The sequence below is a fragment of the Artemia sp. Qi Xiang Cuo genome, chromosome 13, assembly GCF_049724085.1.
Source record: "Artemia sp. Qi Xiang Cuo chromosome 13, ASM4972408v1, whole genome shotgun sequence".
Taxonomy (NCBI): Eukaryota; Metazoa; Arthropoda; class Branchiopoda; order Anostraca; family Artemiidae; genus Artemia; species Artemia sp. Qi Xiang Cuo.
The window spans coordinates 59,705,020-59,718,790 of record NC_142806.1 but is presented as its reverse complement, the minus strand read 5'-3'; the positions used below and the strand labels follow the sequence as shown (position 1 = coordinate 59,718,790).

At 32.9% G+C, this 13,771-nt stretch overlaps 1 protein-coding gene across 1 annotated transcript in view; it reads right to left on the bottom strand.

Annotated features, from left to right (window-relative positions):
• The window catches only part of LOC148945485 (general transcription and DNA repair factor IIH helicase/translocase subunit XPB-like), a 50,172-nt gene that overhangs the window by 22,833 nt on the left and 13,568 nt on the right, over positions 1-13,771 (bottom strand). Inside the window, 4 exon segments of the mRNA XM_089099058.1 lie at positions 377-642; positions 3,620-3,841; positions 8,064-8,342; positions 11,166-11,314. Coding sequence (XP_088955184.1) covers positions 377-642; positions 3,620-3,841; positions 8,064-8,342; positions 11,166-11,314 — 916 coding nt within the window.

The following is a 13,771-nucleotide window of genomic DNA, read 5'->3' as shown; positions in this document are numbered from 1 at the left end:
TTCGTTTGATTTTTGTTTTGTTTCTCTTCGTTTTCATTTACTGGCAATAGACCCGTTTGTCGTCTGCTTTAGACCAGTTCTGCTTTAGATCTTTTACAAAGTCTTTCGGTTGAGGTTTCTAGCCCATTTGAACTAACGTTTTCCTTCTAGTAAATTTGGGCGCTATGTCATGCCAGAGTTAAGTGCGTTGAACTTTGGCTACGTTGCCCTTCTCTTGAGGCTAAAAAAAAATTGGCTTCAATCACTTTTGGCCGGATTAAAAATTTGGCTGAAACTTTATGTTGCTTTTAGTAACATTTTTTTCGCTGTTTTAGCCCCCTTTTTTAGTACCAATAACAACATTTTTTCCTACAAAATTAAGAAAAGTACCTAGCAATTGCTTAGCAGACTTGGCTGATATATATTCCTTGTAGAATTCCGGTGCCATGTCACACCACACTTCGGCACATTGAACTTTAGCTATGTAGCCCTTCTCTTGAAGTTCAAGCCAATTGGCCTCATACATTTTGGGACCAATCAGAAAATTCAGATCAGCAATTTTGTCATCTTCACGCAATAAAGTAGCCGTCAATCCAAGTTTACAGTGAGCCTGGACGATTGTTAAAACACGACGAAAAATTTTGGCTGGAATTGTGTGAACTTCTGCAATAAATAAACAAAATTAAAATAAATTATTTATTTTATAAATTTATTCACAAAATTTAAAATCAAATTAAACACTATGTCATCACAATCACATTTAAAATGCACCACCGCGAAGACATTCGGATGGATATAGTGTCATATTTCTAGCAATTTATTAGAAATTAGGGCGTATTTAGTTACATAGTCACCTGATATACGACATGATTGTTGTGGCAAATAATAATCAGTTTTGGCAGTGAAAGATACTTCGAATTTAGGAGACACCTGAATCTAAGGACTCCATTCAGAAGAATAAAATCAAAGGCTTGTTAAAGAATAAACCAAGGGTTAATAATCCCGTCGTCAATGGAAAAAACATGCCACTCTAACATTGAGTTGTTCTTATCTATATAATTTTTAAAAATTCTGTACAAGTTTTTACTCAAAATTTACAAATGAATTAAAACTTAGTAATAAAATGTATTAAATTGCAAAGACAATCAGATGGATGTTGTCTTGCAATTTCGAAAACATATAAGCCCTAATAGAGTTAATATGTTTACAGCCCAATCTATAGGGCTAAACCAACTGAGAATGCATTAAATTGCAGAGACAATCAGATAGATGTTGTCTCACAATTCCGAAAGCGTGTTAGCAATTATGGCGCCTTCAGTTGCAAAATTGCCGAATATACAACAGTATTGGTGGGGTAGTATCACACTATTTTATTAGAGAAATATGTATCTTATTTACCAGGCAACAGGGTCTAAGGACTCCCTTCACCATTATTGAATAAAAGGGTTGTTAGAATACTACCCAAAGATTGCTAATACCGTTTGTATATGGAAAGACGCGATACATATACCTTCTTAATTGTTTTAAACAAAGATTTAAAAAAAAAGGTTTACAAAAAAAAGAGCCGAATAAAAATACAAAACGAGCGAAAATAAAGCCCTGTAATGATTCAAACTCAAAATTAAACAGAAAGAACTATGAATGAATAAATGGAACCTAAAACAAACAAAAACTAAAATGAATAATCATATCAGACATTACAATAATGATGATGGATGTCCCTTATTCATGCCCCATGTGTGGAGAAGTTAGTGAGGATAAGCTTCACTTTATGGCCCTTTATTCTGAATTACTGGATTTAAGGAAAGATCTATTTTCAAGTAATATAGAAATGATCCATTTCAAAATATAGAAATAGAAAAAATGAAATTATGAATATATGAAAAACATCCCTAACGATTTATAAATTAAAACTAACTTAAAAAAAAAAAAAAAAAAAATCAACCACCAAGCGCTTGATTGTGGCAAAAGGGTGACAGCCCCGAGCAACAGCTTGAAGTGTATTCCATTTCTCTTGAAGATACCACCAGATATCTAAAATCAAACTGAAAGCAAGGTGAGGGAGAGGTTAGGGGAGGGTCGGAAATAGTATTCATCCTGAATATTGCACTGTAACACCTATCAGATACAAAAGCATTAGTCTATGACTTAGAAATATCTTCAAACCATTCGAAGACAATAGATTTTAAAATAAAATTTTCAGTGAATTCTATGTCAACTTTCGATTTTGAAAATTATTTAAAAAAATTAAACAGAAAGCAATATGAATGAATAAATGAAACCTAAAACAAACAAAAACTAAAATGAATTTCAAACATTACAATAATAGATACTGCTACTGCTGAAAAGATGAATCCTAAAACGAACAGAAATTCAAAGATAATCAAATAAAAAAACAAACAGAAATGAACATAAGTAAGAATAGCCCCCCCTCCTAAACCATCTAAATGCCAGAGCTTTACATTCACGCTTTACTGCAAATTGTTTGTGTTTCGAGCAGTATGATTTTAATTGTAATAAGAATAAGACGACAGCAAAATAATATTAGTCTTTTGATTTACAAATAATTAATATTTTCACGGCTTACAAATAATTACTACAGTAAATAAAAGTTGAGCTTTCTTATCACCCACCCTACCCTCTCTAAAGCCCTTTATGAAAACAGTATATTTTACGGACAGGTGGTTTTTATTCGTCAAAACATCCATAAGAGAAAAAAATTACAATAATAATTAAGATTAAAGGAGAGAAAAAAAATTCATAAAAATAATTACATTTGTGACTTTCAATTTCCTAATGATACTTCATTTTCCAAACTTTCCTTCACATAAATAAAAGATCGATGCCTAAATGAAACTTTTAAAATGAAAATTCATAATTTTTCAAGCAAATTGTTTAGTTTTTGAAACAATATTTTGAATTAAAAATTCAATCAACGATTTCACAATTGATTTCTATCATTTGAAGAGAATGCGTTTACAGAGGAAAAAGTACGGATAACAATTTACTGCATATCAGACAAAAAAAAACTAGATTAATTGTTTGAAATAGAATGGTATTGATATGCAATATAATCAATTCCTGTAAGTATCAGAAATGAGAGACTGGAAATTGGAATAAAATATATTTTTAGGTCCTTTTCAAAGAGTATGGGTAATTTGTAATAGTGGGTATAAGCCATAGCGTTGAAAAAATCCCGACCGCCACCAAGCGTTCGGCGCATATTTTTTTTCTTTTTTTTTCAGTAACTCATCAGGGTTACTTTTTTTGCAATAAGATCAGAGACTTAATGCTGCAGCAATTTTGTCAAACACAAGCTCGCATTGGCGATTTTTTCGTCAACACTAGAACCAAGTTTCATTCTTATAAGCTACCTAAACTGAATAATCCCTTCACTCTTTTACGTATTTTGGTATTCAGCAAGCTTCGAGTTCCGATTCTGGTTTCTCGAATTTCTTACTTTTCTCAACATTTGAAGTTAAAAATCCTATCCATAAACTTTTATTGCTAAATCAACAGACAATCGTCTGTCTCTCAATCAGTTCCAAGACTAGCTAGAAATGTTCCCCCAGTTGCACGCAATGAGATGCTCGTTTCTAGAACAATGAGTAAACCACAAGAAAAGATAAATTGAACCAACCATCAAGAACCATAATGCCCCATTCTTGGTCCTGAAGCCACTTCATTGTCTGTTCTCCTTCACCTGCTCTTTTTTGGCCATACGTTATCATAGGGTATGTGGTAATTGAAATACTGGCGTTCGTTGGTTTTTCCTTAGCATCGGACGTAAATAAGCAGATTATATTGTCAGTGGCAGTGCTCCACATCTTAAACTGGGCCTTCCACTGCTCCACCGAAACACCTAAAAAAAAAAGACATTCTGATGTACTTGGCAAGATTTTCCGCTTTTGAAATGAAAGAATAATGGATACTGAAAAGCGGGAATGGTTAATGGAGAAGAGAAAAGGGATAACGGGAAGGAGCTTTGAATCCAATATACTCTTATGGCAAAATAACACATACAATGCGAGGAGCTTTTAGACCACAAAAGCTCTACTTATGGCTTTTGATGCCTCCTTCATCCCCAACACCCTCCTTTATAACCACAGTAACCCAGCTAGCGATTCACTTTTTCCGCCCTTAAAACTAGAACTTAAATTCAATTATATCTCCTTTTCACTTACTCCTTTTCGTTCTTTCAATCCTTTGCAATCCTTGCTTAATCTTGCTCTTAAGTTTGCTAATTTTTCTTATGTCTAAGTTGATCCCTGGCTTTTAGGTTCTGGTTTTATATTTAATTTTAAAAATAAGAGGAAAAAAGGATACCTGGTCTCCCAGGCTATTATGCAACTTGGTATTTGTTCCTATTTTCTTTTAATTCTGCTCCCCCCCCCCTCGTATCTCTTCGAATTTTCCCCTTCAATTGGCAGTTTCACAAATTATGTTTCCTTTTTTTTTTTTTTTTTTTTTTGTTTTTTTTTCGGAATACTTAGCAGCTTAATGTTTTACTTTTTCCCTCAATTCAGCTTTTTTCTTCTATTAACTACTTTATGATTAAATAAGTGAATATTTTAATATAAAACAAATCTATAAATACAAACCATCTCCTAGTGCCTAAATCTAATATCATTATTGGCCCAAAAAAAATAAAACTCAGTAAAATAGAAAACAAACAGAACATGTGTACATAAACAATTCCACTAAAAAGAAAAAGGTAGTTTAAAAATCAATAAAATTGAAAAAGAAAAAGAAAGAAAACAAGTGAGTGATGCAAGATAAGCATAAAATAAAATATATAAACAATTTACAAGTAGATGTGGATAAGATGTGAAAGAAAATAATTTATGCTGATAATCAAAGAAATAAGGAGCTGTATGAAATGAACATGAATTAGAAAACAGATAATTTTCCAATTATGAACAAAATTTCTAGATAATTTGCATCTAGATGTGGACAAGATGTGAAAAGAAACTACTTTATGTTGATTATAAAAGAAATAAGGAGCAATCAATTAAAACAAGAGATTTATGCTACGGATATTTTCTTTTGTACTTATTACAACATTGAAAATAAAAATACAAATTATATTGAAATATAATTTTGAGCTGCTGAGCTTTCAGCAATTAATATCATTTTATATCAAATATTCATCTTAATTTTATTAGTTCTCTAAGGAATGTTCTCGACGCATTTAGTTTTTAGTGAAGCGCCAATGACGCAGTAGGCTTAAGACTTTTCCAGTTAGGGAAGGGGGCAGTAGCCAAACTCTTGTTTGTAGTGATTTATGTTCATTTTAAGCTTGATTTCCATACTCAATTAAGTTTTACTCGTTTTAAGATTTATTTATTCATTTATGTTAGTACCTTAATATGTTACCTTAATAGCCTTAGGCTTTTCGAACACATCTAGAATCGGAAATTCCTCCTTTTTCGTAACGATAAATCGCATAATTTACAATCCTTACCCAGGGGGTTGTGGGGAGCGCTGCATCCATGGAGGCATAGCTATTAGATTTAACTTTTTTGAAAAAATTGCCTTTTCAAAATTTTGATCAGTGACGAGAGGAGGGAGCATCTAAAAAGGGCAAGGGGGGCTGGACACCCTCCGATAACTCTTCAACATCCCTTGAAAGTTTGACTTAATACCCTCAGCGGTTACTTAGATATTGGTAATACGTCCTTCTAACATTCAGCCTGCACAAAGTGTGTTTTTTATGTTCAGAATCCCTCTCAAGTGGTGTAGGGGTTTATGTCATCCCCATAGGCATAGTTATTTGAGCTTTTGACTATTTTTAACAATGTGTCTTTTCCAAAATTTTGATCAAATATTTTTGGAGGGATTGTAATTAAAAGGCATGGTCGGGTCTTTTAGCCCTTCACTCACTTTTTGACATCACCCCCCAACATGTCCTGCAAGTTTCAACTCAATGCCCTCAGTGGTTCTTAAAACATTGCAGATCATCCTCCGTTTTGATAAATCGGATACACATAATGCCTTTTGATTTAGTATAGCACACCCCTCATCATTCGCTAAGGTTTCACCTTAATTCCCCTAACCTTTTCAAATGCACCCAGAATTAAATATTTCCCGTTTTTCTAATGATAAATCCAGAATATAAACAATGGGGATATTGCATAGTTTACAATCCTTGCCCCGGGGCTATGGGGGTGTGGCATCTCTGGAACTATAATCATTTAACCTTTTTGACTAGTTTGAACAAAATGACATATTGCAAAATTTTCATTAGTGTTAAGCAGAGGGGGCACTAAAACAGAGCGAGGAGGTGGGGGGGGGGACCCTAAAATATTTTTCAGGAAGTTACTCAAAATTTGTATACAGCTCTTTCATAGAATATGTAAAAGTATTCAAGTACAGAAGTATATTTAAATAAAAACTAAAAATAACCATAAATAAAAAAATCTAAACGTCAATTTTAGACCGAAAGTAAAGATAATCATTTTTAACTTCCTTTAGGACTTGAAATAACATAATTGCAACACTGTTTATTAAGAAATACAGCCTAGTAAACTCCTTGGTGTTAGAGCCTCATTCCATGTATGTTCATTTTTGTAAATGAACTTTTTTATTGAACTAACACAACACAAAAACTTTTAACAAACATGGACAGAGAGGTGGAACTCGATGCATCACCTTCATCACAAAAAGAAACAAATAAAAAAGTGGAAACTTCGCAAAAAGAGAAAGAAGAAGATTTAAAAAAAAGAAAAAAAATACAAGGTGAAACACAATTAACTGGTACAATAAATTACCACCATTAGAATGTATGTTAGGCGGACATGTACACGGAAAGTCAATTGGAGAACTCTTTTTTTATTTTTACAGTTGAAAATGCGTTTTGGGGTAGTGCCGAATATCCGGCTTTTTTCTATGTTTTAGGGTTTTTTTTTTAATATCATTTTTTTATTAAAGTTTTTTATTTAAAACTGATTTCATGTACTTAATTTATTTATTCAAATGCGTAAATTTTGCGTATTTACAAACTCTTTAGAAGTAAAGTTTACTCATTTGAAACACATTATATAGCCTTCTGCTATATAATGATTATAATATAATGAAGGCTATATTATAATGAAGGCTATATTATAGAGCCTTCTGCCGAGCTGTAAAACTTATAAACTAAAATTCTATTTTAATTATTCATTTTGAGTGAATTTTGTTTCGTTTTTTTTTATTTTTTTTTAATCAAAAGAATTTTTTTTTTTAATTTTGATTGTTTAGGCACCTTTTCAGATACAAGTTTGCCTACTTGAATCACGCAGCATGAGAGCCTTCTTCCAAACTGCAAGTTTTTTTCAATTAAAAATCTTTATAATCAAATATTCATAGAATCAAAATTCGTAAGAATCACTTTACATATTTACATAGCCTACTGCTTTTACATCCGAAGATTGTATTCTCGAATTAAACAATAAAAATCATTGTTCCAAATTGTGAATCTTTTTAATTAAAAATCTATTTTATGAAAATTCATTGTACGTGCTTGATTTACGAGATTGTTTGCGTAAATTTTGCTTATTTGTGGAATTTTGTAGATCAAAATTTACGTACGTGAATTACACAGCTAAAACCTTCTTGTGAACTGCAAATTTTTAGAATTAAAATTTATTTTACGTGTTTTATTTACGTATTTGTTAGCGTGAATTTTACGTATTTACGTACTTTTTTGCATACAAACTGCGTCAATTACACAGCAAGAGCCTTCTTCTGAACTGAATTTTTTTTAAATCGAGATTTATTTTACGTGCTTGATTTTTGTACTTGCTACCGTAAATTTTACTTATTTGTGTTTACACAGCCAGAAAGCCTTCAGAAAAGAAGATTTTTAGAATTAAAATTCATTTTACGTGCTAGATTTACGTACTTGTTAGCGTGAATTTTACGTACTTATTGGCGCGAATTTTACGCATTTGCGTACTTTTTTTAAGCAAAGTTTACTACCTAGCAAGACTCTTCTTCTCAACTGTAAATTTCAAGAATTAAGATTCACGTAACATGCTTAATTTACACACTTGTTGCGTACATATTTCGTATTTGCGTACTTTTTAGATATAAAATTTACGCACTTGAATTGCACAACACCAGGGCCTTCTTCCGAACTGTACAGACGGCTGTAACTCCGACTAGACTCTTTCCAGCGCCACACGGTAATACAGGTAGACCCGAACGAGCACGACCGTTGCCAAATATTTTCCTCATATACTTTTATTGATATTCACGGAGAACTGTACCTGGCTTTAAATCAATGGAGATCTCCAGAATCTGCGTATCGTTTTTGAAGTCATACTCGGCCAAAAGAGGGCATTTTAACGTGTTGCATCTCATCTGCAAGGATTCCAAATGATTTTAGAAAAGAAACAGAAATTAAGGACACTGACTGACAATTTCTAAAACAACCCAAATCATGCTTGCAGACAAGAGCAGAGAAATAGAACAAAACTTAAAGCCGGAGCAAATTTATTGTAGTACTTTTTACTCAAATCAGCATTCAAAGATACAGAGTAGATAGCACCGGTGTATCAAGGGGGGTTATTTTATTTTAACCACGAGATATTTTTCGACTGGTAAAAAGACTATTTCTTCTAAAAGAATAAAAAAAAATCAGACTCAGATATCGGTCTGAAAAATACAGGTAAAAAAACTTAACCCCTTCCCCCAAAATAATATTCTTTTTAAACCTCCAACCTCACCTCTAAACAAAATCCCGGATACGGTCCTGATAGATAGAACACCACTTTTAAGAAACGTACGCAGCAAGGACTGGAGGTTACGGACACTCCCCTCTCCAAAATAAATCGCTATTTCTAGAATTTTTACCATTATTTCCATTAATATCCGTATACTTCCCCTGTTTCGTATTGCTTTTCAAATTTCAACTTTCCCCTCGAAAAAATATCTGAATGCGGTCTGCTTTCTAGACATTCCGCTAATAACTTGCATCTCCTTTCGCTATTAATCCTATTAAGACAGGGTAGACGGGACAAAATGTTCCCTTCAAACCTCCAACGCCTCCTTTTCAGTTACTCGCTCGTTATCCTTCCAGTTCCTAGGACTTTGCACATTTGAACAGGACTTAGGAATGCTTATATTGCGGGTTATCAATTTTTCTTTTTCTTAAAGAAAACCATTTCCTTTCCACCTCTACGCACCTTTCTACTATTGAACATCCTATGTTCACAAACCACGGATAATCTAAATAAACATAAAGTTGCTTAAGTTAATTATAGGCTAAGGGATAAAACATTGTCGCAGTTTGACATGGGCATTACACCGTAGAACTTATAACAAGCAGGATATGACAGAATTTCGACCGTAATCTGATATTTTTCCGGCAATAGTCCACGTCAAATAATTTATACATAACTCATTTATTTATTTAAATAACCTATCCCTCCGAAAAAATTCCTGCAGACAGAGAAGAGAAGGGAAAACCACCTTGAGCAATGTATACTGATAAAGAATTCAAATACCAGCACACATAAAAGAAAATCATCTTCCAACCCCCCCCCCCCCAACCACACTTCAGGTACTGCCTAGTACCTTCACACCCAAGCAGCCATAATTTTGCGTACTTGGACGGTTTATCAATTTTATTTCTCTAAGGGACAACTATCTGCTTTCCCACTTCTCTGCATATACGTAGTTTTGAAATTTCAATGGGCCGAAAGTTCACCTAATCCAACTAAACAAAAAATTAACTTACGCTAAGAGAGGCAAAACTGTAACCTATTTAAAAAAAAATTGACGGGCCAAAGTAGAGTCAAATTCAGAGCAGATATGTATTTTGACGGTCTTTTGCCTCTAATACGGCAATATTTTCCAATTTTTTCAATTTAATCCTCTCCTGTTAGGAAGGTATTAAATAGACAATAAAATATTCAAATATAAATATTCCTCAAAAACATATGGAAGCTACGTAAATCCTCCTGTTTCAACAAGTTCGCCCTCTCCCAGAGAGGTAAATTCATGCAAATGTGGCTACTAATTCTGTGTCAACTTTTACAAATTAGATGAAAACTTGTGTACAGTCTGGTTACAAACTGGTTTCAAAGAAAATACAATTTTTTTTTCAAAATCTAGATATTTTAATATCAAAATAAAAGATGTTTTTACCATGAACAGCAGATGATTTCATTTTTAGTCTTCAGGAATTTCAGTGTTTCGCGTAGCAGCGAATTTCTTTTTTTTTTCAACTTTTCGCTTTTCAACTATTTGATGAATTCTAAAGCACTCAATTTGAACATAAAAACGCGACTATCACGAAGCGCTAACGTGTTACTACATCATGAGAACCCCAGTTCTTAAAAACATTCAATTTTCCCGTATAGGACGATACAATTAGTACTAACGGTTTGGCACTTTTGGAGGTACTAGCTATCTTTTAAATAAATTCTTACTTAACAGTTTTATTTCACTGTTTTCAATTAATATTGTGTAGTTAATGATTTGTTTTAGCTAATACATCAACCGCAAATCGAACCCAGGTCACTTCCTTGGCGGGCAAGTATTCGGTCACTTATTCATCCATTTAATACCTTACTAGATAAATAATTAATAAATTAAGAAAGAATAATGAAACAATTTACAACTAACTGAAATAATTAATTGCAATTCATAAATAAATCAATAATAATTTATTCGTGTAATTGATTAAATTGTACTGTCACCAGAACTCTACTATTGTACTGTCAATGCGTATGCAAACTTTTAGCACAATCAAACTGCTGGAAATGGGGGAACCTCCTGAGATAGAGTTAAATAAAGGGTTTAAGAAGCCCATAACCAAATATGTTAATGTTTGCCAATACTCGTCAAACATGTCAGTATTGTGTCAATGACTGTGACATAGGTCTCTTTTAAGCTGAACTTTTATTATTTTAGCATTCTAAAAACAGAATTAAAAAAAAATACCCCTAGTTTGTTTTCACCATCCAACATTAACTATAAACTGTACTTTTTGTACAGCTTAGGGTAATTTCAAATACATTTCAGAAGCCCAAGGACAGAGGTTCTCACCTGGATGTGGAAACACCCTCAGGAAGTGCTGAAAACATTTCAGGGGTGTAACCCAACCCAGATCCCCTTCGCCAGCTTAATGACTACCTATTCTTATCGTTTAAAACTAGCATGCCAAGAGACTACTGCTAAAGTAATAAAAATATAAATTACTTGATCTATTTCGAACGATATGATTTCTTTGGATAAACACTCGTCGTCATCGTCATCTTTATCAATTTTGGCGTAGAAATGCGAAATATCTTCAGGAATATCTGCAGTACTGACCAACGGAGGGGCGTCCAACCCAGTTCCAGTGCCGGTAATGACAGCATCATTACTTGGTCCAGCTGCGGCAGCCTTTGATCCAAACTTTAAAGAACAAATAAATAGAGCTTTAAAATAATTTTTATTTAATTTCACGAAATTTTGCTTAGCTTAAACAATAATTGTAGAGTAATATTACCTGGTCTAAACACGATCGTTCGACAAAAAATGAAGAACAAGGGGGACTTTCAGCCGGTAGAAAAAAAAACTAAAGAGACTTCCACTAACCCGTCCTCCCTTTCACCCCAAACATGATTTTTTTTTTTTTTTTTTTTTTTTTTTTTTTTTTTTTTTTTTTTTTTTGGACTGTCCACAGTCAGGCCTACAGCTCAGAATTAGCTATTTTGGATGATAACAATGCAATAATATGATATAGAAAATATATAGCAGTAATCATCATACATGCGCACAAGAGAGGGGTTGATAGGGGTAGGAATATCTTCTTTTGTTAGACGGGTTCACTGACACCCTCTCCCTCAATTAAAAATGAAAAAATAGCAGCCTATAAACGCACTTTTAAAATTAAATTTGATGTAAACCCGCTCTGTAGGCTATCGTTGCGCTGTCACTGACACAGAGGTTTTAATTCCCGTTAAGTCCATACTACACTGCCAAAAATCCCCTTTATCAAACAAACGAAAAAATAACTTGATTAATTTAAAAATTATTTGAAGATTTCCTTCTATTAAATTTTTTTTTTTTTTTTTTGTTTAACTACCATCCTGAATACCCTGAATACCCTATATACAAGCATTTTTTTTTTCATGGTGGAGGGTAATAAAGAAAAAAACAATTGATAATTTGAACATGAAGTGCCCAGAAATTCGGTAAAATTTAGGATTTCAGGGAGGTTGGGCCTGATCTTGAACCATCCCTCTCCCTCCTACGTGTGTCTTTAACCCTAAGCTCTGAAGTTATTTACTCCTTATCAAAGTAATGAACTAAAAGAATAGGACTTTACATCTCAAATGGACGGTTCTAAAAATTGACTCACTAGCGCAAAACAATGCACCTATCCTCTGCAAAATTTAGTATCTCCATTTTTTTAACTACATAATTAATATAGAAATAGTACTATGGTAATAACAACAATAAGTAATATCAGTATGTTACTGATATTACATTAGTTTCCTGATTACTATATTACTTTAATATATTACAAGCATTACTGATTACCATATTACTTATATTTCCATAAGTAAAATCAGCAATGTGGAGTTTTAAAAACTTGGTCTATAGATGTAACACTTAATGAACACTTAACATTAATGAACACTTAAAGAGATTCAAGTGTTCAATAAAATCGTCAAAACAAATTTTTTATTTATTATTAGAACAGGAAAAAAATGAAGTGCAGGAATCTGTCAATAGCTCCGTTTTCTTCCCATCTTTTGTCACCCTGTTCTTTTCTTGGCGAAGACACAAGATTTTGTCAATATAATATGTTTTTACTATGTTTTGGCAGCAGAAGATAACATATTTATTCTTATACTATTTTCAACCAAAGAGCCTGCACCACAGAAAATATGAAAATGAAAACAAAACTTTGTAAATAATGTTTTTTGAGGACTGGAGAAAACGTCTCCATCCCTCCCCCACTCTCGAAAAAACTCGATCCCTGATAGAAATAAAATCAGCGAAGTTTCAATCAATTAAGAAATCAGAGATGCTTCACAGAGAGCCTACAACAGTGCTACCTTGATGAGACAACAAGACCTTCCAACTATTTTTTAATCCAGAATCCAAACCTTCTTCTTCTTTTACGTAACGAGGTATACTTACCACCATGAGTTATATTTCACTTTTTAGGGGTGGTCAGTAGTACAAGTATTGTGGCTAGTACGCGCAATACTAATAAAATATTAGTATTGATCTACTAATAAAGAATGATCTTCCCTAGGATGATAATATTTTTATAGATCATTGATTCTCTTTGATGTGGGAGATGAGGCTTGATAGCAACCCAAAAGATTTCTTGGATTTTTGCACCCCGAAAATAGTGCTACAAAATCTTAGAATCGCCAGCAGAAGAAGGACAATTTTACAAAATATCCAAAATATTTTCATCAGATCTCTAACAATGTGGGAAGAGTTGAAAGCGATAAGGCCCCCAACTAAAACAAATATCATTTAAATACTTTTAAAAGCTATTTATTAAGAACCTGTCTTTAATCAGACTTTCACATTTTGAAATTTTATGCCAAAGAAATTCTATATAGCGCATAGTGGAAATAATATATAAAATAATAAATTTGTTTTACGTTTTGTAACTAGGTCGTTTCTCAAAAACTATAGCAGATAGATTATCACCAGATTAATAAATTTATTAGCCTCACCGTGTGAAGATTAGCGGGGAAAGGGCCAATCTTTTACTCATCTTTGTGCTAAGATATCACATCTTTTAACAAAGAACGCTTAAAAGTGAAATCTTAGCACTAAGATCTTACACCTT